Source organism: Tupaia chinensis, unplaced genomic scaffold (genome assembly GCF_000334495.1).
Source record: "Tupaia chinensis unplaced genomic scaffold, TupChi_1.0 Scaffold000437_1, whole genome shotgun sequence".
In the NCBI taxonomy this organism is placed as follows: Eukaryota; Metazoa; Chordata; class Mammalia; order Scandentia; family Tupaiidae; genus Tupaia; species Tupaia belangeri.
Genome location: NW_006159942.1, coordinates 1,095,470 through 1,117,354, shown reverse-complemented (window position 1 = coordinate 1,117,354; position 21,885 = coordinate 1,095,470). Strand labels below are relative to the sequence as shown.

At 40.4% G+C, this 21,885-nt stretch overlaps 1 protein-coding gene across 3 annotated transcripts in view; it reads right to left on the bottom strand.

The window, feature by feature from the left end:
• The window catches only part of SLC9C1 (solute carrier family 9 member C1), a 100,290-nt gene extending 80,084 nt beyond the window's left edge, over positions 1–20,206 (bottom strand). The window contains exons 1-8 of one of the 3 annotated variants that reach the window (XM_006155134.2): positions 20,151–20,206; positions 19,632–19,914; positions 15,028–15,240; positions 14,496–14,685; positions 13,211–13,311; positions 11,474–11,602; positions 9,759–9,924; positions 6,981–7,109 (exon numbers count right to left, since the gene is read on the bottom strand). In XM_006155134.2, the coding sequence (XP_006155196.1) occupies positions 6,981–7,109; positions 9,759–9,924; positions 11,474–11,602; positions 13,211–13,311; positions 14,496–14,643 (673 nt within the window). In that variant the 5' untranslated portion in view covers positions 14,644–14,685; positions 15,028–15,240; positions 19,632–19,914; positions 20,151–20,206. The remainder of the gene's footprint in view (positions 1–6,980; positions 7,110–9,758; positions 9,925–11,473; positions 11,603–13,210; positions 13,312–14,495; positions 14,686–15,027; positions 15,241–19,631; positions 19,915–20,150) is intronic. The other 2 variants (XM_027774464.1, XM_027774465.1) reach the window with 2 other exon arrangements.
• Between the last annotated feature and the right edge of the window lie 1,679 nt (positions 20,207–21,885).

Below are 21,885 nucleotides of genomic sequence, written 5' to 3'. Positions count from 1 at the left end.
TACGAGGCAGCCCTTTGGCATGGCAGGTCTGCACTACACAGACCAAGTGGATCCCACATAGTCCACCAGGGGTGGAGTCAAAGCTCCCCTGGCTTTATGCTGGGCACAAGAGGATCCTGAGGCTATGTGGGTGGTGGTTGGGGGATGTTGGCTCTCCACCCCCCCCACACTCTGGCCTTCATGTGACCTCTGGCATAAAAACAAATAAACAAAGGAAGTTCCTAAATTCGTAGAACATATATTCCAGATATGGAATCAAGAAAAAGGAATGCCTCTGGGTCATAGCTGAGTGTCCCTCCTGTATTGTTTTGGCCTTGCCCAATGAACTGCTTCCTTATTGTTGAGCATGTTTGTTATAACTCCCCTGACTCCCTATGAAGAATGGTGGTGTGTATATCTCTGCACCTACAATTTTGCACTTCTCCCATCTTTGCTCCCACAAGGCCCATGACTGAACCGAAAGATAGTTGCTCCTTATTCTTCTAGGTATTTAAAAAAAATTTTTCCCTAATTGATTTTCATAAGGCAATGCTATAATGCCCTTTAGGAGAGCACAAAGCTTAAGCCCATAATAGACTCTGTTGATCGAACTAGGAGGGAGAGGAAGTTCTCCCCACCTTTATGGGGTGAAGAACAGAAAAGCAAAACTTTAATGATAGATGATAATGAGTCAGAAAAATCTGAAGGTGCAACTCCAGCACCAAAGGTGGAAAGCAAGAATTAACCTAAAAAAGAGAAACAACACCCAGAACCCAAACCAACAAACAGAACACAAAACAACTAAGTTTGGGCAGTATAAAAGCATGCTTGGAGGTGGCATGATGAAGGGGCCAGAATTCTTTCACAACTCCTATCCATAAACGCCTTCTGGTAGGTTGGGCACTAAAACAGAGCTGGGGTGATTTCAGTTCATTCGTTTGGATTCATCCCCCTGGCTGAACGAGAGCCCTGGTTTCTAGATGTGCCAAGAGGAATGATCAATATCTCTAGGGACAGTCTGAACATGAGAAGAGTGACCCTTGAGGCCACATGAATTCTAGGCACAGAGCTGGCCATGGCAGAAATTTTGGGAATCTAACACATCCCGTCACTGAAACACAGGATGGAGGTTGACTATGGTTTCAGAAGCATGCAGTAATCTGGACTTAGAAGACCCAGTTTGAAAGCTGTTTTTTCAAAGGAAAAAAATCACAGAGAAAATCCATTATTACTCACACCTGCTCTTCAACTCCTAACACCAAGTTGGAAAGGTAAGAAGTCTGAGTTCAATAACTGGGACCAGCAGTTAGTGTAATGGCTATGTCACTGGACTCCATTGCAGTCAACCATGGTTCGAGTCCCGGACTCGGTGGCTACGACTCACGCCAGGCACGTATGTGTGCGTGCCCAAGATCCTGAGAGGAGAATGGAGTAGAAGGGATTGTGGCGTGGCCATCCCCCCTGGGGGGTGATTTCTTGCTTTCTGTCTCTCTCTCTTGTCTTTCTGGCGAGCACACATGCCCTATAGCAAAAACCTCTCCAAAAAAAGAAAAAAAAAAAAAACTCAAAAATGGGTATGTTAATTAATTTGATTTAATCATTTATATTGTGTGTATATATGTCAAAACATCACATTACACCCATTTATGTATATAATTTTAATTTGTCAATTCAAATAATATTAATTTTAAAAATGTTCACTGCCTTTGGGGTAGATGTACAGTCTGTTCTTATTTCTAAATTGGTAAAGCTTCTTTTCAGATGCTGTAAGTCACCTTCAAGTTTATAAAAGTGGGTCAGTTTAGTCTAAGAACGTTTTTTGTTCCCATTAAGGAATGTATATTTATTCAGTGCTTACTGTGTATCAAATGGTATAATCAATTTTGGAGATGTAGGAATAAACAAAAAGTACGAGGCAGCCCTTTGGCATGGCAGGTCTGCACTACACAGACCAAGTGGATCCCACATAGTCCACCAGGGGTGGAGTCAAAGCTCCCCTGGCTTTATGCTGGGCACAAGAGGATCCTGAGGCTATGTGGGTGGTGGTTGGGGGATGTTGGCTCTCCACCCCCCCCACACTCTGGCCTTCATGTGACCTCTGGCATAAAAACAAATAAACAAAGGAAGTTCCTAAATTCGTAGAACATATATTCCAGATATGGAATCAAGAAAAAGGAATGCCTCTGGGTCATAGCTGAGTGTCCCTCCTGTATTGTTTTGGCCTTGCCCAATGAACTGCTTCCTTATTGTTGAGCATGTTTGTTATAACTCCCCTGACTCCCTATGAAGAATGGTGGTGTGTATATCTCTGCACCTACAATTTTGCACTTCTCCCATCTTTGCTCCCACAAGGCCCATGACTGAACCGAAAGATAGTTGCTCCTTATTCTTCTAGGTATTTAAAAAAAATTTTTCCCTAATTGATTTTCATAAGGCAATGCTATAATGCCCTTTAGGAGAGCACAAAGCTTAAGCCCATAATAGACTCTGTTGATCGAACTAGGAGGGAGAGGAAGTTCTCCCCACCTTTATGGGGTGAAGAACAGAAAAGCAAAACTTTAATGATAGATGATAATGAGTCAGAAAAATCTGAAGGTGCAACTCCAGCACCAAAGGTGGAAAGCAAGAATTAACCTAAAAAAGAGAAACAACACCCAGAACCCAAACCAACAAACAGAACACAAAACAACTAAGTTTGGGCAGTATAAAAGCATGCTTGGAGGTGGCATGATGAAGGGGCCAGAATTCTTTCACAACTCCTATCCATAAACGCCTTCTGGTAGGTTGGGCACTAAAACAGAGCTGGGGTGATTTCAGTTCATTCGTTTGGATTCATCCCCCTGGCTGAACGAGAGCCCTGGTTTCTAGATGTGCCAAGAGGAATGATCAATATCTCTAGGGACAGTCTGAACATGAGAAGAGTGACCCTTGAGGCCACATGAATTCTAGGCACAGAGCTGGCCATGGCAGAAATTTTGGGAATCTAACACATCCCGTCACTGAAACACAGGATGGAGGTTGACTATGGTTTCAGAAGCATGCAGTAATCTGGACTTAGAAGACCCAGTTTGAAAGCTGTTTTTTCCCAGGAAAAAAATCACAGAGAAAATCCATTATTACTCACACCTGCTCTTCAACTCCTAACACCAAGTTGGAAAGGTAAGAAGTCTGAGTTCAATAACTGGGACCAGCAGTTAGTGTAATGGCTATGTCACTGGACTCCATTGCAGTCAACCATGGTTCGAGTCCCGGACTCGGTGGCTACGACTCACGCCAGGCACGTATGTGTGCGTGCCCAAGATCCTGAGAGGAGAATGGAGTAGAAGGGATTGTGGCGTGGCCATCCCCCCTGGGGGGTGATTTCTTGCTTTCTGTCTCTCTCTCTTGTCTTTCTGGCGAGCACACATGCCCTATAGCAAAAACCTCTCCAAAAAAAGAAAAAAAAAAAAAACTCAAGAATTCTTCTCTATGATGATATATGTGCTAACTTCAAAGATTAGTAACACTATTAAAATAATTTCTAAATTAGAAAAACAGGGGTTACTATGAAAATTTTTGATTCACAATTCTGTCCGTTGATAAATATAAATTAGTGGTCAAGCTTATTAAGCATCTTTATTTCTTATGAGAAATTTTTTCTTTCCAAGCTATTAGCAGGCCAGAGAAAGTTCTAATGGCTAAGAAAACGAATGTGCTGCTTTCTCTCTCCTACAGCACAGTGTTTATTGTTGAAGTTATTGCTACTTTTTATTGTCCATTTGGGGATACAAGGTTATTTTTTGGTACAAGAATACAATGTATATTGATTAAATCAGGATAATTAGAATAGTCATCATTTCATCCATGTGCTATTTCTTTGTGCTGAGAACATTTCAAGTCCTCTTTTTTTTAGCTACTCTGCCATACAGTAAACTGTTTTCAACGGCATTCCCCTTTCTGTGTTTTATATCACTAGAAAGTGTTCCTCTTATCTATCTGTAATTTTGATTCCATTAACCAACATCCAGTTACTCCCTCACACCCCTGTCCTTCCCAGCCTTTATGACAGCCATTCTCCAACACTCTATGACGTTATTACTCCCATCATTCTATTATTTATTTATTTATTTAATTTGAATGTATTTATTTACATTCATTTACTCTACATCATTACAGCATACAGAATGAGATCTTTCCATCCAGAATGTACTGTATATTGGCTTAGTCAAGCACATCAACACATACGTGTTACTATCAACAAATCACTTTCCATTTCTTGTTTCCTGTGTATTTCGCTTTTTTTCCCATCCTTGATTCCCCATCTCCCACCCTCCTCCCGCACTGTCTCTGGTATCCATGGCTGCTTTCTATGCCTCCCCCCTACCCCCAACATTTTCTTGATTCACTAAAGATCACTACCATCATTTTAATAGTAGTCACTTAGGTTTTAATCCCTAAAATCTAAAATAAATAAATAAATAAAATAAAACCTAAAAATCCCTGAAACTTAAAACAAAACAAAACAAAAAAATCCCACAAATTAGTTTCTTTGATTATTTCCAAAATCGTGAGGCAAGCTCTAGAAAGTGAGAGGCCTTTGTCTATTGTGTTCATGGCTGAATTGCCAAGTGCCAGAGCAGGAGCTATTACACAGTGTATATCAGTAAGTAACTGTTGAATCAATGAATGCTCACATCAATACCTTTTTCCTCCTTTTTCTTTTATCCTCCTGTGACAACAAATACCACAAAAAAAAAATCCTATCAGACTGATATCAGACTCTAGATATCATTTCTGACATATTTCCCTGAAATTCTTTTTTCTTTTTTTTTTTTGAGAGGTTTTTGTTATAGGGCGCATGCGCTCGCCAGAAAGACAGAGAGAGACTAGAGACAGGAAGCGAAAAATCACCCCCCAGGGAAGATGGCCACGCCACAATCCCTTCTCCTCCATTCTCCTCTTGGGATCTTGGGCACACACGCACATGCACCTGGCATGAGTTTAAGCCACCGGGTCCGGGACTAGAACCGCAGACCATGGTCGACTACATGGGAGCCCAGTGACATAGCCATTATGCTAACCGCTGGTCCCTTTTCCTGAAATTCTGTGGTTAATATATAACATCTTAAATAGGGACTAATAGAATACTGGACCAGTTTTAATAGCCAAACGTGGATTATTCCAACTGGCATGTACGACTATACTTCTTTGTCATTTTCAGGTCCCCCCAGGGGTTTTTTTTTGGTTTTGTTATTAAGGTTTTAGCCATAGGGCACATGTGCTCACCAGAGAGGAGAGAGACAGAGAGAGACATGGCAGAGCGGGAAGGTGAGAAATCGCTCCCCACAGGGGATAGCCACACCACAATCCCTTCTCCATGCTCCTCCTAGGATTTGGGGCATGCACACACACACATCCCTGGCATGATTTTCAAGCTCCTCTGATGAAAAGGTGAGAGGGCAGTGGTTCCCAGAATGAGTCTGCTTCGGGAAGGGTACTCTTCACTGCAGTTTTAGGCGTTGATCATAAGTATGTAAGGCAGGGATAGGTCACCATAGAGGGAAACAGAGCCCCTGGCTGCTCAACAAGGAAGCAGTCTCCTGGGACAGAGAAGATGATTAGAGCTAAGACCTCCTTTCCTTGCTTGGTTGAAAAGATCATTTGGGGTATTCCTTACTGATAGAGGGGACAGTAGAAGGATGCCCCTCCAACACTGGGGATTAGTTGGCATCATAGAAACCCCTTGTTAGACTAGAATATGGTCTGGGGGCATCTCCTAAATACTTTTCCCCCTCAGGGGGTTGGCGGTGGAATAAGACAAAGCTACAGAAGGTCTTAGAACGAACAAAGAACAAAGAAGACATTTGGCAAGTGGAATGGTCTATGTCACCAATTTTTCAAGAAGATTGTTAATAGTTGCTTTTCCAAAATCAGTGCAAATGCTAACATAATTTTTAAAAGGATAAATGACTTCTTAGTATTATCATGGAAATATTTTTAGTTCATGGACAATTTGAAGAGATCCTGTGAACTTCTTCCTTCACTACCCAAGGATTCAGATAATATGCATTGAGAACTTTTCTAGGAGGAAGAAAATGGAGTTTTGATCAGGGAGAACAGAAGATGTTTCTAGGAGTGCTGGTAACACTACAGGTCTTGAGTGATAATTGTACAGCTGTATACTTCAGTATATTTTTTAAGGTTTTTGCCACAGGGCATGTGCATTCACCAAAGAGAGATGGAAAGAGGGAAAAGTGACAACCCTCCAACCCCACAATCCTTTCTTCTCCATTCTCCTACTGGGATTTTAGGTGGGTGCACATGCACATGTGCCTAGTGTGGGTTTCAAGCCACCAGGTCTGAGACCCAAACCGTGATTGGCCATGTGGGGGTCCAGCTTGTCCTCTACGCTGCCTGCTGGTTCTATATAATAATTCATTAAAATGTAAACATATCATTTCTTTATACATACATACATGGTAAAGAAAGAAAATATTTCTGGTTCAGGGCTGTCTGTGGTAAATGACTGAGCTCATGGAGACCTTGTGATTCCCACTGCTGTTCTCTGCTCTGTAGGTGGTCATATAACTGACACTTCTGTCTTGGGGTGACAGCTTTCTATGCAGCCTGCAGAAGAGGTAGTCCCAGGACAAAGGGAAGGGAAGCTGCCTCCTGTCAGTCCCAGTGGATGTACTACCTGGCTTATTTTCTAAGCTCATCTTCAACACATACAAAGCGACACCTCTCATGCATTGTCTACTAATCTACATCAGCCCACACCTGTAGAAGAACCCTGCTCCCATATGCATCCTCATCCTCAGTCCCAACCCAGCCTCACAACAAACCCCTGAGATTAGACAAAGCCCTAATATTAGACAAGGAACATGTGGCAGTGCTTAGTAAAGGGTAAATAACTATACCAATGCTCACTATTGTATTTCTTTTACAAGCGTAACTTACGGTAAGACATTACAAAACCATGTCAGCTTTCAGAAGGAATTCAGAAAAATGTAAGTCCTTACCTATGCTTTGACTCATCTTACTTTGTCTTCTAGAGTAAATATCCATCACACTGTCATATAAAATCAGTGACATAACTGAGGTCATCAGACTTTCTCCATTAATTAAATTGATGAGGCTTCTAGAAAGACCTGTGTGTGTTGGGAGAGAGATGATGTTTCATAAAGTAAGAAAAAACTCATCAGGTGTATTAGCAAGTAGATGGACATTCGTGGCTATGGATTTATATCTTATCATTTCCCCGCATACATAAACGTTAGCCATGTTTGAGAACTCCCTTGGGAACCAGCAGTTAGTGTAATGACTATGTCGCTGGACTCCCACGTAGTCGACCGCAGTTCGCGTCCTGGACCCGGTGGCTTAAAACTCACGCTGGGCACGTGTGCGTGTGTGCCCAAGATCCCGAGAGGAGAATGGAGGAGAAGGAATTGCGGCGTGACCATCCCCCCTGGGGGGTGATTTCTCGCTTTCTGTCTCTCTGTCTCTCTCTGTCTGTCTGGCGAGCGCATGCACCCTATAACAAAAACCTCTTCAAAAAAAAAAAACAAAAAACAAAACAAAAGAAAACTCCCTTCAAGGAAACTTAATTATATAGCAATTACAAGTTAAATCCAGGCCATAATAATTAGGCACCTAATTAACTATGGCCCATTATTGTTAATTAACTGTGGAAAATTAGGCTATTGTTTTCCTTGTATGAAGCTCTTGAATTATTTCAATTTTCTGGGTTAAACTGACTTGGTATTTTACTTTTAAATGTAGATTTATTTCTCTTACAATAGCTTACACAGAAAACTCTGGCGAGCGCATGCACCCTAAAAAAAAAACCTCTTAAAAAAAAAAAAAAAAAAACAAAACAAAAGAAAACTCCCTTCAAGGAAACTTAATTATATAGCAATTACAAGTTAAATCCAGGCCATAATAATTAGGCACCTAATTAACTATGGCCCATTATTGTTAATTAACTGTGGAAAATTAGGCTATTGTTTTCCTTGTATGAAGCTCTTGAATTATTTCAATTTTCTGGGTTAAACTGACTTGGTATTTTACTTTTAAATGTAGATTTATTTCTCTTACAATAGCTTACACAGAAAACACTATATAATCGGTTATTTTATTGTTTATGTAAGTGAGATAATAAACTAGAGCTCTCATTCTTTGTTTTAAAGCACAGAAGAAAACTCTATATGGCAAGACAGAAAATTATGATTGAGGGATAAAGTAAATTCATAGACGAAGGCTTTATAATGTGTCATCTAATAAGCATGGAGATAATCTTCTAGAGTTAGAAATAACCTGACATTCCTGTACATTTCTTCCAATAGTATTCGAAGTGAGTGGAAGACACCCTAATGTTACCTACTGCTACCCTAATTTCCCTCTATTTATGATACTAGCCTAAGTTTAGGTATCTCTCAGTTGTTCTTCCCCCTGCCATTAAATGTGCTGCATAGCAACGCGTATACTTTGAACATATGCAGTGATTTTTCCAAAAAAACATTGGAAGGGAATTAAAAAATGCCTGTGTGGGTGTATGCATGAGTATACATGGATGTGTCACTTGATTATTCTGTTTGAAACAAAATTCTCTAATTCTCATTAAAAGTCATCTGGGTCCAGCAGTTGGCATAATGATGATGTCGCTAGACTCCCATGTAGTTGACCGTGGTTCAAGTCCTGGACCTGATGGCTTAAACTCATGCCAGGCGTGTGTGCGTGCGTGCCCAAGATCCTGAGAGGAGAATGGAGGAGAAGGATTGTGGCGTGGCCATCCCCACTGGAGGAGTGATTTCTCGCTTTCTGTCTCTCTCTCTCTCTCTTTCTGGCGAGCGCACGCACCGTATAGCAAAAACCTCTCCAAAAAAAAAAAATCCCACAGTAAATTAAATTAAATAAAAATGTTATAAAGTCATCTGAAAGGGAGGCAACAGGTGGCGTGGAGGTTAAGGCAGTTGGATCCCACATGTCCAGCCGCACAGTTGGAGTCTTGATAGTCAGCTTGAAAGTCACATTGGATGTGTGTGCATGCATGCCCCAAATTCTGAGAGGTTAATGAAGGAGAAGGGATTGCGGTGGGCATGGTCATCCCCCATGGGGGGGTGATTTCTCACTTTCTCTCTCTGTCTCTCTCCAGGAAGCACACATGCCCATAGCAAAAATCTAAAAGAAAAAAAAAATCATCTGAGGGGAAAATTAGTCTATTGTTTTTCTTGTATGGCGCGCTTGGATTATTTCAATGTTCTGGGTTAAACTGATTTGATATTTTATTTTTAAGTATAGATTTATTTCTCTTACAACGGCTTGCACAGAAAGTACTATATAATCAGTTCTTTTATTGTTTTTGACTTTTTATGATTTTGGTGTTAATAGTGACAATCATTCTAAAGGCAAAATTTTATTTAAAAGTGGCACAGTTTCCAAAGGAAAAAAAAATATTGGACAACAGAAATGTTATAGCAATGTACGCATAATAGTGTAATGCCACACAACTGTTCTGTTGGCTTAAGGGAAGAAATATGTATGAAGTCGAGGATTCTAAATAATCCTCTGCCCTCTTCCATAATTGGATATCATGCTTTTTTGGATATTAAATAAACACCTCATTGGCATTTCCTTCTGTGCCAAGCATTGCTTTGAGATGAGTTCTCTGTTCTGTCTTTAAGCCATAATCCCTCCTTATCCCACTTCATGTAGTGAAAAGCTCTGATGAACAAAAGATCACAAAAGCGAGACAACTTAAGTATGAGATTTTAAATATAAGGAGAGAAAAATATATTTACCAAGATCTTTGATAGCAGCTGAAGTCAGCATGGGATCTGAACTCACAAGAATAGCTGAAAATAATAACCGCGGGACAAGTTGTAATTGAAATTTATTGACAGATGCCAGATACCAAAGAATTAAGATATAATTAACCAAAAATCCAGGAACTGAAGTCAAAAGTATCTGAGGGGGAAAAAAAATCACAAATAGAAAAATCAGATTGCTTTCAAATTCTATTTTAAAAAGCAGAAAATTCACATTATTGGCGATGTAGAATCAACCAGTACGAAGAGTAACCACCCACAGACACCTGAGTGGATTCACCCAGCTCCCCCTGCACCTATGACTCCCACTTGAACAGAGATGCGGGACATGTCTTAGCAGAGGTCATCTGAGACAACTTGGACCTCTTTTATCGCTCTGGGTTTTTGTTTTTGTTTTTCAATTTCATCTTTTTGTAATTTGTCTGAACTCCATATGTCTGGATTTGACTTATAATGTATGATGCAGTTTAGGTAATGGCTGTATATTTAAAAAATTGTTATGATAACTGAAAGAAATATACATCTTACTTAAGATCTGGAATATTTTTTCTCATGACCTTTTTAGGATACAGGAGATCTTCACAAAGTTTGGGGAAAAGGCATATTACGAAAAAATTATGCATTCGTTTCAAACTTTTCTGTACCAAAATAAACTTCCAGTTTTTAAACAAACTTTTTTTTTTTTCCGAGAGATTTTCACTATAGGGCGCGTGCGCTCGCCAGACAGACAGAGAGAAACATTAGAGACAGAAAGCGAGAAATCACCCCTCAGGGGGGATGGTCACGCCGCAATCCCTTCTCCTCCATTCTCCTCTTGGGATCTTGGGCACGCATGCACACGCGCCTGGCGTGAGTTTTAAGCCACCGGGTCCAGGACGCGAACCGTGGTCGACTACGTGGGAGTCCAGCGACATAGCCATTACGCTAACTGCTGGTTCCCTAAACAAACTTTTTGAAGTTTGTCCCTCATGTACTCCAAATCTCACATGATCAAAATATTACTATAGTTTGTGACAGGTTTATAGGTGCTTCTGTGAGTTTTCTTCTTTGCTTTTTTTCTTTTACATATGGGTATAGGAAGCTTTACAATATGAATATTTAAAATATAATTTTTCTTAGAGATTTTATTTTAATGGAGCTAAATATTTCAGAGTAGATTTCCCCCCCACCATTTTTTAAAGGTTTTTCCCTTAGGGTACATGCACTTGCTAGAGAGAGGCAGGAACAGAAGGGAAGTGAGAATTCCCATCCCAGGGGATGAACATGCCATAATCCCTTTTTCTCCATTCTCCTCTCAGGATTTGGGGCACACACGCACACGTGCCCGGCTGAGTTGAAGCCACCGGGTCCAGGACTCAAACCATGGTCAGCTACATGGGAGACCAGTGGTGTAGCCATTATGCCATCTGCTGGTCCCTCAGATTTAAAATTTTAACTGGTAGGAAATTCTGCCAGTTAGGTTTTTAGAATCTTTTCTTCCATGATTTTTCCCTGGGTCCTACTGAACATGCTAGGCAATTGCTGAGATACAGTTCATGCACTGAAAAATAAAGCTGGACTCACTCTCCCATGCCCTGTATTTTCCTGTGTGCTCTTTGTATTCTATTTTGGAATGAGATGTTTTAAAAATCTGAACATAGGTAATATGTGCTCTAGGAGTGAATGGTATTACTAAAAAGAATACTTACTTGCCACAGTAACTTTTGGAGCATGTACACATCCATGTCAAATGCAGCATAAAATATAATTACTGGTATAAATATACTCCAAAATAAGTCTGGATTCATCCATTGTATGGCATCTGAGTATTTTTGGACCTAATAATATAAAGTTTTTTATTTTCTTATTTATACATCTACTAGAACACATACCGTGCATTCCTATCTCTAGCAAGGGAGTGAGATACTTTTTAAAAGACACATCATCACCATGTAATAAATGCTAAAGTCTTTACTCTTGTATTTTTATAATTTTTCAGCAGATTAGTACCAATCGCAGAGCAAACTTAATATATATCTCTATGCTCATTTTATTCATTTTTTATTTTTTGAGAGATTTTTGCTATTGGGTGCATGCACTCACCAGAGAGACAGAGAGACAGAGAGTGAAAAATCACTTCCTCCGGGGTGGGGTGGGGGTATGGCCATGCCAAAATCCCTTCTCTTCAGTTTTCCTCTCGGGACTTCGGGCATGCATATACATGCATCTGGTGTGAGTTTCAACCTGCTGGGTCCAGGACGTGAACTGCACTGGAATGCTTGGCCCAGTGCCTGAACCACTATGCTACATGCTGGTCTCACTCATTTTATTTTTTTAAAGAGCTAATATGGAAAGCACATTGACATGTTTACCAAAAATATATATAGTGTATTTTCAGGCATAGAAAATATATAGTGTTTTCAGGCATACGAGAGGAAGAAGGAGATTTTAGGTATGTGAATTACTGTGCACAAAATCTATAAGAAAGTAAAGCATTCATGTTGAATTCCAGAAATAAAACATAATTAGCTGTAATTCATAGATGTATGTGCCACTTCTCCATTGTGTCAGGATTTGGGGCACACATATACTCCTGTTTTTCAAGCCACTGGGACCAGGATTGAATCAGCCAGCCAATTAAGATCTAGCTGCTTTAACTACTAAGCCATGAAGCTGGCCCATGTTTCTTTCTTTCTTTCTTTCTTTTTTTTCTTCTTTTTTTTGGAGAGTTTTTGGCTATAGGGCGCATGAGCTCGCCAGACAGAGAGAGACAAAGAGACAGAAAGTGAGAAATCACCCACAGGGGGGATGGCCACACTGCAATCCCTTCTCCTCCTTTCTCTTCTTGGGATTTTGGGCATGCACGCACACGCGCCCGGCGCGAGTTTTAAGCCACCGGGTCCGGGACTTGAACCATGATGGACTACGTGGGAGTCCAGCGACATAGTCATTAGGGTAACTGCTGGTTCCCATGTTTCTTGATATAATCTACCCAGGCCCAGTAGCCTCTACCTTAATGGAAGCCCTATTAAGCACTCTCACCTGAGGCAATAGGTAGCTTCACTAGCAGAATCCTCTTCCTTCAGCCCTATACAGAGAACATGAGATCTGCCTGAGCCTCAATCTCTTTTGACAATTTCTTGTCTAGGCTTTTGAATTCCGCTTAAGTGCTCAGCCACCCACACTCTCAAAAGTTCCATGTGTATTCATTTTGAACTGCCTGCAGAGTTTCAGACTGAGGCTCTGTTTTGACTGTGTTTAGCAAGATCTCTGCTTTTTTCAGGCCTGGTTCTCACTTCTGTGAGTCTGGTCTGATACTAGCCAAATCACAAGCATCTATCGACTGTCAGAAAAGTGAGGGGGTAAGCATTTTTTGCAAATTTCCCTCAGCCCTCTTTGCATTTACATGATTCTTAGATACAGTGCAATTCATTTATTATACACACCTCATAAGATGTAAAACTTAGTATTTCAAAACTGCTTCCAAGTAAGAATAATATCACAGGGAGAGGAACTGGAAAGTCTTTTAAGAGCCGGTTCAAATATGCTGCAAAAAGAAATGTCATTACTGGAAGCCAATCTAAAGAACTCTCTTGTGATACGATAATCCCAAGGGCAATCAAATACTGTTTCACTACTCGTTTCCCACTTTCCTGAACCTGTGAAGCTCCCACACACAGAAGCAGAGCCAAGGTTATCTACCAGGTTTTGATCTTACCTCTCCTTTGCTATATATCATTCCCTCAGAATCTTTAGTAAAATTTGCTAGCAATCATTGGTTCTTGGCTTACTACTGGAATATGCCTAGTAGTGTCTATATACACTATAAATTAGAGTAGGTTGGGTTTTTTTTGGGGGGGGGGTTATTTTTTTTTTAGCAATCCTGCAATGAAAAGGTGAATAACTAACAAAAACATCTGGTTGAGGAACAACATATAGCTATACTAATTTGCCCAGCAAGAACAATTTGTTACTTATTACTAGTTACTTATTAAATATGGGGAAAGACCTGGATAATATATAACTTGGTTAGGTAAGCATTGCTATCAAACTGTAATAACTAAAAGGGCATATGCTTCTATTTAATTTCTTTCTGTTTCTTTGTAATACTATCTATAATCAGGTCCAAGAAATTGAAAGAGGAAAAACATTTTCTTTTGATGTATACAATGCTCTTTTCTTCTCGTCACAGTGAGATATAGCTTATCATTTGGACAAAAACCAAGGCATACATTGCCTCGACCCTTGATTTTTCTGTTTATTTGCATCAGTTATCCCAGTAACTTCAATGTAACCTTGGTTTAGCAAGTAATTCTTGAACACGGAACACAACAGAAGTGAAGAATGTGCAAATGCGATTCTATATGTCTCTTTGCAGGAGCAGATTATTGTCAGGTTCATTTGATTGAAAACATTGATATACAAGTATGAATTTAAGGCAGCTGAACTCCCACATGGCTGACTATGGTTCGAGTCCTGAGCTTGGCAGCTTGCTTTCTTAATTTTCTTCTCTCACTGTCTCTACCTGGTCAACTTCAATAAAATAAAATAAAATAAAAGTAAATAAATAAAATAATGACAATGAATAAAATTCAATAAAACAATGTTTAAAAAAGTATGAATTTAAAAACAACATTCTCATTTTCTAGTAGTATTACTTTCCTTAATTCTAGATAGTAGAATATATAAGGGCTATCATTAGGGTAAACTCAAAGAGTGAGAGATGCTTACCTCCAATGCTGTAGATCAAAGACAATATTAGGATGATTTCAGGGAGATCATCAGGAAAACTCAAAAACACATTCCTGATAAAGCCCAGCCATGTGTTAGACACTTCACGTTGAAAGATCAAATTAAAGGTGTCATTATCGTAGCTCATCCTGCTGTTTCTCACGGTCTGTCCGAATCTGATCCTGTGTCTCTGCAAAATTCAGATAGGATCAAAGAGATAGAAGGTTTGCCCTCTTGGTGGCCTTCTAATAGTTTTCTAAAAAAGAAAAGAAGTCCCATATGTCTTCTGTAATTATTTCTACTGGTATCTTAGGTTCTGCCAGAAGTATAGAGATGCTATCCCTCTCATGATGTTTTCAACTTAAATGAAGTGAGAAGGCAGAGCCCCAAGTGATAGAGACTAGCCAGTGTCACCTTGTGTTCACTGACAAGGCCAGGCAGTACTCGGTCGTGGTGCACTCTGCATTGTCTAACATCTGAAAGGAGGACTCTTCAACCGTTCGCCAGTCCACAGCTGGTGCAGACTACTTACTTCTGGGGGCGGGCAACTGAGGATTTGCCCTCAGCTTCTCTGAGACTTTGGAAGCAGGTACTGATAGCTGTTCCAAATGGGATGGACAATGGAAGAAGAATATTCTGATCTCTCTCGTTGTTTTATCCAGACAGAAATGAATAGATCATGATGATATCTGCTTAGAGTTTTCTTTTATCTCATCCGAGACACTGACAAGCTAGGCTTTCTTGACTGTGGGAGGAGAGTGGGACATGGCAGAGGGTGAGAAGTAGGGAATCAAGGGAGGGAGAGGCAAAATATACAAGGCACAAGAAATGGAAAATCATTTGTTGATGATAACATGTATGGTGATATCCTTGATTAAGCCAATATACAGTGTATACTGGATGGGAAATCTCATTGTGTATACTGTGAGGTACAGTGAATGACTGTAAAATAAATCAATTTAAAATAAAATTTAAAAAAAAGAATGTAAGGAACTTATTGAAACCAAAAAGACTTAAGGGAAATGTCACATAGCCTGTGTCATTGTTAGTTCTTTGAAGAGGAACAAGGGCCTTAATAAAGGTTTGAAGTAATTGAAAAGAGCTGCAGTCAGGTAACACCACCTGCTTCACAGGGAAATGAAAATTCTACACCAGAGGTCATAAGCTTCCTGAAGGAAATTCTTATGATTCTCTTTCTCATAATAGTAGCTTAATATTTTCTAGTGTCTGCTCCTGGCACCTCATCTGGCTGCCTTGCTAAAGCCAATTAGTTGTTAGACTTCCTATTACAATCCAGCAATTTCTTTTTCTTCAGTTTCTGATATGTATATTTATATATGTTCTTTTATGATTATTAAAACAATACTTTAAAAATTCTTTTCTTTTTTCTTTTTTTTTTTTTTTTTTTTTTTTTTTTTTGCAATAAGGCTGGAGGAAACTGGCTTTGAAACACCAAACTGAACAGGTGCGTGCTCACCATAGGCAGACAGAGAGAGGCAGAGAGAGGAAAGGTGAGAAATATCTCCCCAAGGGAGATATCCACACCACAATCCTCTCTCCCCCATTCTCCTCCTGGGATTTTCAGGCCACCAGGTCCGGGACTTGAACTATGGTTGGCCATGTGGGAATCCAGCACCTTAACCATTACACTACTTGCTGCGCCCCCCAAAAAACCCACAATATTTTGAAAGAGAAAATTAAATAAATAAAGACATGCTTATTGTGAAAACTTAGAATAAGTTCGTCAGCAAGCATTTCAAAAGCAGGAAAATCCCCTACAGTCATATTATCTAGTGGCTCTTCTAGGCTTATTTACATAGTTGGGCTCATCCTTTTATAACTGCATGCTGTTTTCCATTTGTTCATGTATCACCAGCATCAAAAAGCCTTATAGACACCATTAATGAAGGTTATACCATCTTAGTTCCTGGTAAAAGTGCAGACTGTGGGGAAACCACCAGGACGCAAGGTCTGATCGGCTTTTGCTTGTGGGTTGAAAGACTCTAGGACACTAACTTCAACTCTGTTGGCCTCAGCTTTCAATACGTATTAATATTTTTTCCTAGTCTGTGTTATTTTTCATCCTGTATTTATTACTTGGGGACTCACCTGGGGTGCAGGAGGAGGGGAGCTTGCTATAAGATACTGGTGCCTAGGGCCTGTCCCTATAGATGCTGACTGAATTCCGTGTGGGTTGCAGCCTGAGCTGGCCAGATGGTTTGAATGTGTAGCCAAGGCAAACAACCAGTGTGATCCACCTAATCCAAGGTCAGCCTGTTCAGTTTGGCGTTTTAAAGCCAGTTTCCTCCAGAACTGTTTGTCAGGTATTGTGAGAAAGGGGGTTCATGCTCTTTAGCCAAAGACTACCCCACTACACCTCTGTAGTGGCTAAGTTTTGTCTATTATTTGTCGTAGGAGGGAGATTATTCTTCATGGGGAGCCATGGGACATATGAGTAAAGGGATGTTAGAACTTATTATAGGATCTGGACTTTGAGTGATTTTGTCCATGGGACATATGAGTAAAGGGATGTTAGAAAGAACCTATTATAGGATCTGGACTTTGAGTGATTTTGTACAGGGTCTATGGAAGTGAGGGTTTACTTTAGATTGGGTGTTGTCAGAAAGAAAGAACAAAAGGACAGTTCCGTGACTACATATCTCAGTCTCCACCAGGAGCGCAGACTAGAGCAAATAAAGCTGTGATGGGTCAGAAGAGCAGTCATTCATTTTAACCCGAAGACGATGCTTGATGTGCTGCACAGGCTGTACAATGACCTTGTTTTTGTTTTGTTTTTCATGGTTTAGACTTTTTCTGGTGTTGCTCTTTCATGGAAATGCCATTTCCAAGAGAATAATAGGCCCTAGTGTACACACGGCCAATTTACAGCACTGTTTCCCGGCTATGAGTGCCAAGCCAGCTCTTGGATTGAGGAGCTTTCTTTCTTTTTCTCTTTTTTCCCCCTTTCCCAAAGGATTTCTACATTTTTAAAATTTATTTATTTTTATTTTTATTTATTTATTTAGAGAGAGGTTTTTGTTTTTGGGCACATGCACTTGCCAGAGAGACAGAAAGTGAGAAATCACCTCGAGATGACCTGTTGTAACCCCTCTCCTCCATTCTCCTCTTGGGACTTTGGGCATACATGCTCATGTACATACACCCGGTGTGAGCTTTAAGCCACTGGGTCTGGGATTTGAACCACAATTAGATTACGTGGGAGTCTAGCAACTTAACCATTACACCATCAGCTGGTCCAAAGATTTCTAAGTTTCTAACCTCTACTTTATATAGCAAGAGTTAGAGGTAGGTCTGGAGATCTTGCTAGTAATACAATAGAGCAGAGCAGAGCAGCTATGCCTCTTACGATACAGCGTCGCAGCCCTAGCTATGCATGAAATCACTTAGAGAGTTCTAGAAAATGCTCCTGCTCAGGTTCCACCCTCTGAGTTTAATTTAATTGGTCTAGGAGTATAGCCTAGATATTGGGAATTTTAAAAACTTCATAGTGATTCTAATGAGCAAGCAGAGTTTAGAAACCTGCTCTAGGGACCAGCAGTTAGTGTAATGGCTATGTCGCTGGACTCCCATGTAGTCAACCGCAGTTCACGTCCCGGACCCAGTGGCTTAAAACTCATGCCGGGCGTGTGTGCATGCGTGCCCAAGATCCCGAGAGGATAATGGAGGAGAAGGGATTGTGGCGTGGCCATCCCCCCTGGGGGGTGATTTCCTGCTTTCTGTCTCTCTGTCTCTCTCTGTCTGTCTGGTGAGTGCACACGCCCTATAGCAAAAACCTCTCCAAAAAAAAAAAAAAAAGGAAAAAAAAAAGAAACCTGCTCTAGGGGAAGTCTCTTCCATTATAGATAAAAATTATTTTTAAAGATTTACTTAATTTTATTTATTATTATTGTTCTTCCATTTGACCAGCAAGAGACAGAGAGAGTGAGGGAGACTGAGAAAGCACACCTCCCAGACTGGGATTCGAACTGCAATCGGCCACATGGGAGTCTGGCACCTTAACCACCATGCCATCTGCCAGTCTGACAAGATATTTTGATTGGTGATATTTGCTCTTAGCAAACATGAAGCTATTTGGAAAATATTGTCAGTGTCGCTTAACTTGCCTACTCTTATTCCAAGGCAGAGGATCCTAGAGCATACCAGCTTCATCAAAAGAGGAAAGCTATTTTCTGCATCGTGGTTGTAGTTAAGGCATCTATTGTTTTCCAAACCACAAGTAGGGATACATATGCCCGTAAGCATTTTTCTCATTTCTAAAATGGTTTATTTGAAAATGTTAATACATGTTGGCACATTGAATTCTCAAACATTTCTTCCAGTAAATAATATTACCCCAAGCCCTGGTTATCTTTGAAATTCAGGGATATATAATATGTGGCCATGTTCAATATTATTTCTCTATCCGGATGTGAATATGTGGTAAATAGTTTGGTTTTCTCAACTTGTACCTCAGAACCTCCTAATGAGTTTTTTCTTAAGAAGAGAGTTCATCTAAAGTTACCTTGTAAATGTTAATATTACTCTAATTTAATATTTTAAAGGTATGAATAAAGAAGTAGCTGTGAAAATAAATAGGTTTTTCAATGTAATTAAAATTCTTCTCCAGTTTAAATGGACTTTTGACAGCTTTGAAAACGTTTATGAGTCAACATCTCCTTAAAGAAAGAAAATACTGGTTTACCAAATGGATTCTTTGCATTAATTTATAAATAAATTAGCTAATAGCTCCATTTTCTCTCTGTGGGGGAAATGAATAACTGAGGTAATTAATAACGGCTTTCCCAAAAAGAGTAGGTGGAATTGTCCTCAGTAATCAGCCAGCCTTGGGAAATTCTGCCTCCTGTAGTAGAAGTCGCACTAATTCAACCTGCCTCTGAGAAACATTTTTTTTTTTTCATCCTTTTAATCAGATTAAAACTGGGAATAGTTTTTCTTCCTTTAATGGCTACATAGTACAGGAACTAGGTGACAAAAGCATCCTGAAGAGGGCGCTGTGGGAGCCCAGTCATCTTCACCAGCTGCCAGACTCACAGTTGGCAGTTTATTATGCAGAAGCAACTGGGTTCAGATCGTGTCCGCAGCGAACTCTCCCCCCACACAAGCCAGCTGTCTTACCTACTGACTGCGAATATGGGTGGCCTTTTGCCTTTCTAATGCCTCCTCGCGCAGAAGGAGCCGTTGGGGTTCAGGATCCGCTCCACACACCTGGGCAGATTCATTGCTTCATTGTGCAAAACTCCGGGGCTTGACTGTTCTCAGTGCTTCTTTAAGGCAAAAAGAACGCCCGCCAGTGAGCAGTTCCAAAAGAGTTGATATAAAACGCTTAATGGAGGAGGAGCAGGGGCCGAAGGGCAGAAATCCGAAAAAGCTGGTTGATCTGGGAGACGTCCCCGATTGTCTGCCATAACAAATGTAGAAACGCCAAGTGGGAATGCTGAATCTCTAGCTGGAATGCTATGGGAGCACTTGTTACTCGGGGGTGGGGATGGGGACGAGGGGGCTTTGAGAGAGAATGCACGGGTGGGAAAGGCCAACTTCAGGAAAGAGAAAGTAGAGGAGGGCTCACCACTTAGAGCCTCTAGAAGTGTATTTTCTGGTATATAAGTGAGAAGTGTAAGTAACTATTTCACTCACCCCAGGCAGCCAACTGCGACTTCACTGACAGTTACTAACTCCAAGCCCCGCCCTTGGTGTATACCCATTGGCTTCAGGCTCATAACGCCTGACTTGATTGGCTGATGGGAGCCTTAAGTCTGTTTTATTTTGAAGGAAAAAAAAAAAACATAAGTAAAAAATAAGAAGTGAATAAAAAAACTCAAGAAATTATATTACCTCTGTTAATTTAAAGCTTTACATTTTATTACATATGTTAAAGTTTTGAAACACTGGGTTTCTGACATCCAATGCCCACAGATTTCCCAGAATTTTAGAGGGAAGGAATTTCCTGGATCAGATAGGATGATAGATTTTGAAATAGGAGAATGCAGGTTGCTGGTCTAGGAAAAAGGAGAATAGGCATGAACGAAATCACATAGGCATGCTAGGTTTCACCCTGCGTTGTATGTGAGTAAATTTTTAGAAATAATTACATACTAACTTTTTCTAAACATAGTATTCAAGAAGATAATTTCAGTTACCTAACAATATTATACAGATTACATATATATATATTTTTTTTTTTTTTGGAGAGATTTTCACTATAGGGCGCGTGCACTCGCCAGACAGACAGAGAGAGACATTAGAGACAGAAAGCGAGAAATCACCCCCCAGGGGGGATGGTCACGCCGCAATCCCTTCTCCTCCATTCTCCTCTCGGGATCTTGGGCACGCACGCACACGCGCCCGGCATGAGTTTTAAGCCACCGGGTCCGGGATGTGAACCGCAGTCGACTACGTGGGAGTCCAGCGACATAGCCATTACGCTAACTGCTGGTTCCCCAGATTACATATATTTTTGAGGTTCTTTCTTCACTCCTTGTTTATATACTTACTTTGCAAAAATAAATGGTCTTAAGTTTTCAAATACCTTAGCTCTACAGGGAAAACAAAGTAGTCAAGGATGAAACAGAGAGGACCAGCAGTTAGAGTAATGGCTATGTCACTGGACTCCCACATAGCCGACCGTGGTTCGAGTCCCAGACTGAGTGGCTTAAACTCAACGCTGGGTGCGTGTCAGTGCATGCCCAAGATCCAGAGAAAATAGAGGAGAAGAGATTGCAGCGTGGCCATCCCCCCCTGGGGGTGATTTCTTGCTTTCTGTCTCTCTCTGCCTTTCTGGTGAGCTCAAGTGCCCTATAGCAAAAACCTCTCCAAAAAAAAAAACAGGAAACCAGGAAGTTAATGAGTAACTAGAAATTTTAGGCGCGCAATTTGAAACAGGGTAGCTCTCCATTTCAGTGCTGGAGTTCGGTTAGAAAACTGCATTTTGAGTGCTAGTAATTTGTCATCAAATTCCATGGGCTTTCCATCCTGTCTCATACTACAGCTCCTCATGTTTTCCACTTGGATACAAAGAACAGGTAAACACTTTTCCTCCTTTCTGTGTTTGGCTGGAAATCAATGGCAAGTAAATGCCAGCCTGTAGGCCATTCACTTCTGCAGATTAGGTGAATAAGACATTATGTTTGGGTCTGTGTGCTAATCTCGTAAGTGTGCAACCATTAACCACGAAGCTGGCAAATAGTGTAATTTGAGCATATTTGAAACTTGGACTTAACAAAGAATGAATGAAAAAAAGGTAAAAAGTTCTGCTTCTGAAGTATGCTGAAGTAGCTCATGCTGGAGACCATAGACCAACTGAGCTCTTTGCAAATTTGTAGTATTTCCTCTGAACATATTCCAACATTATATTTGCCTTTTCATTTTGAGT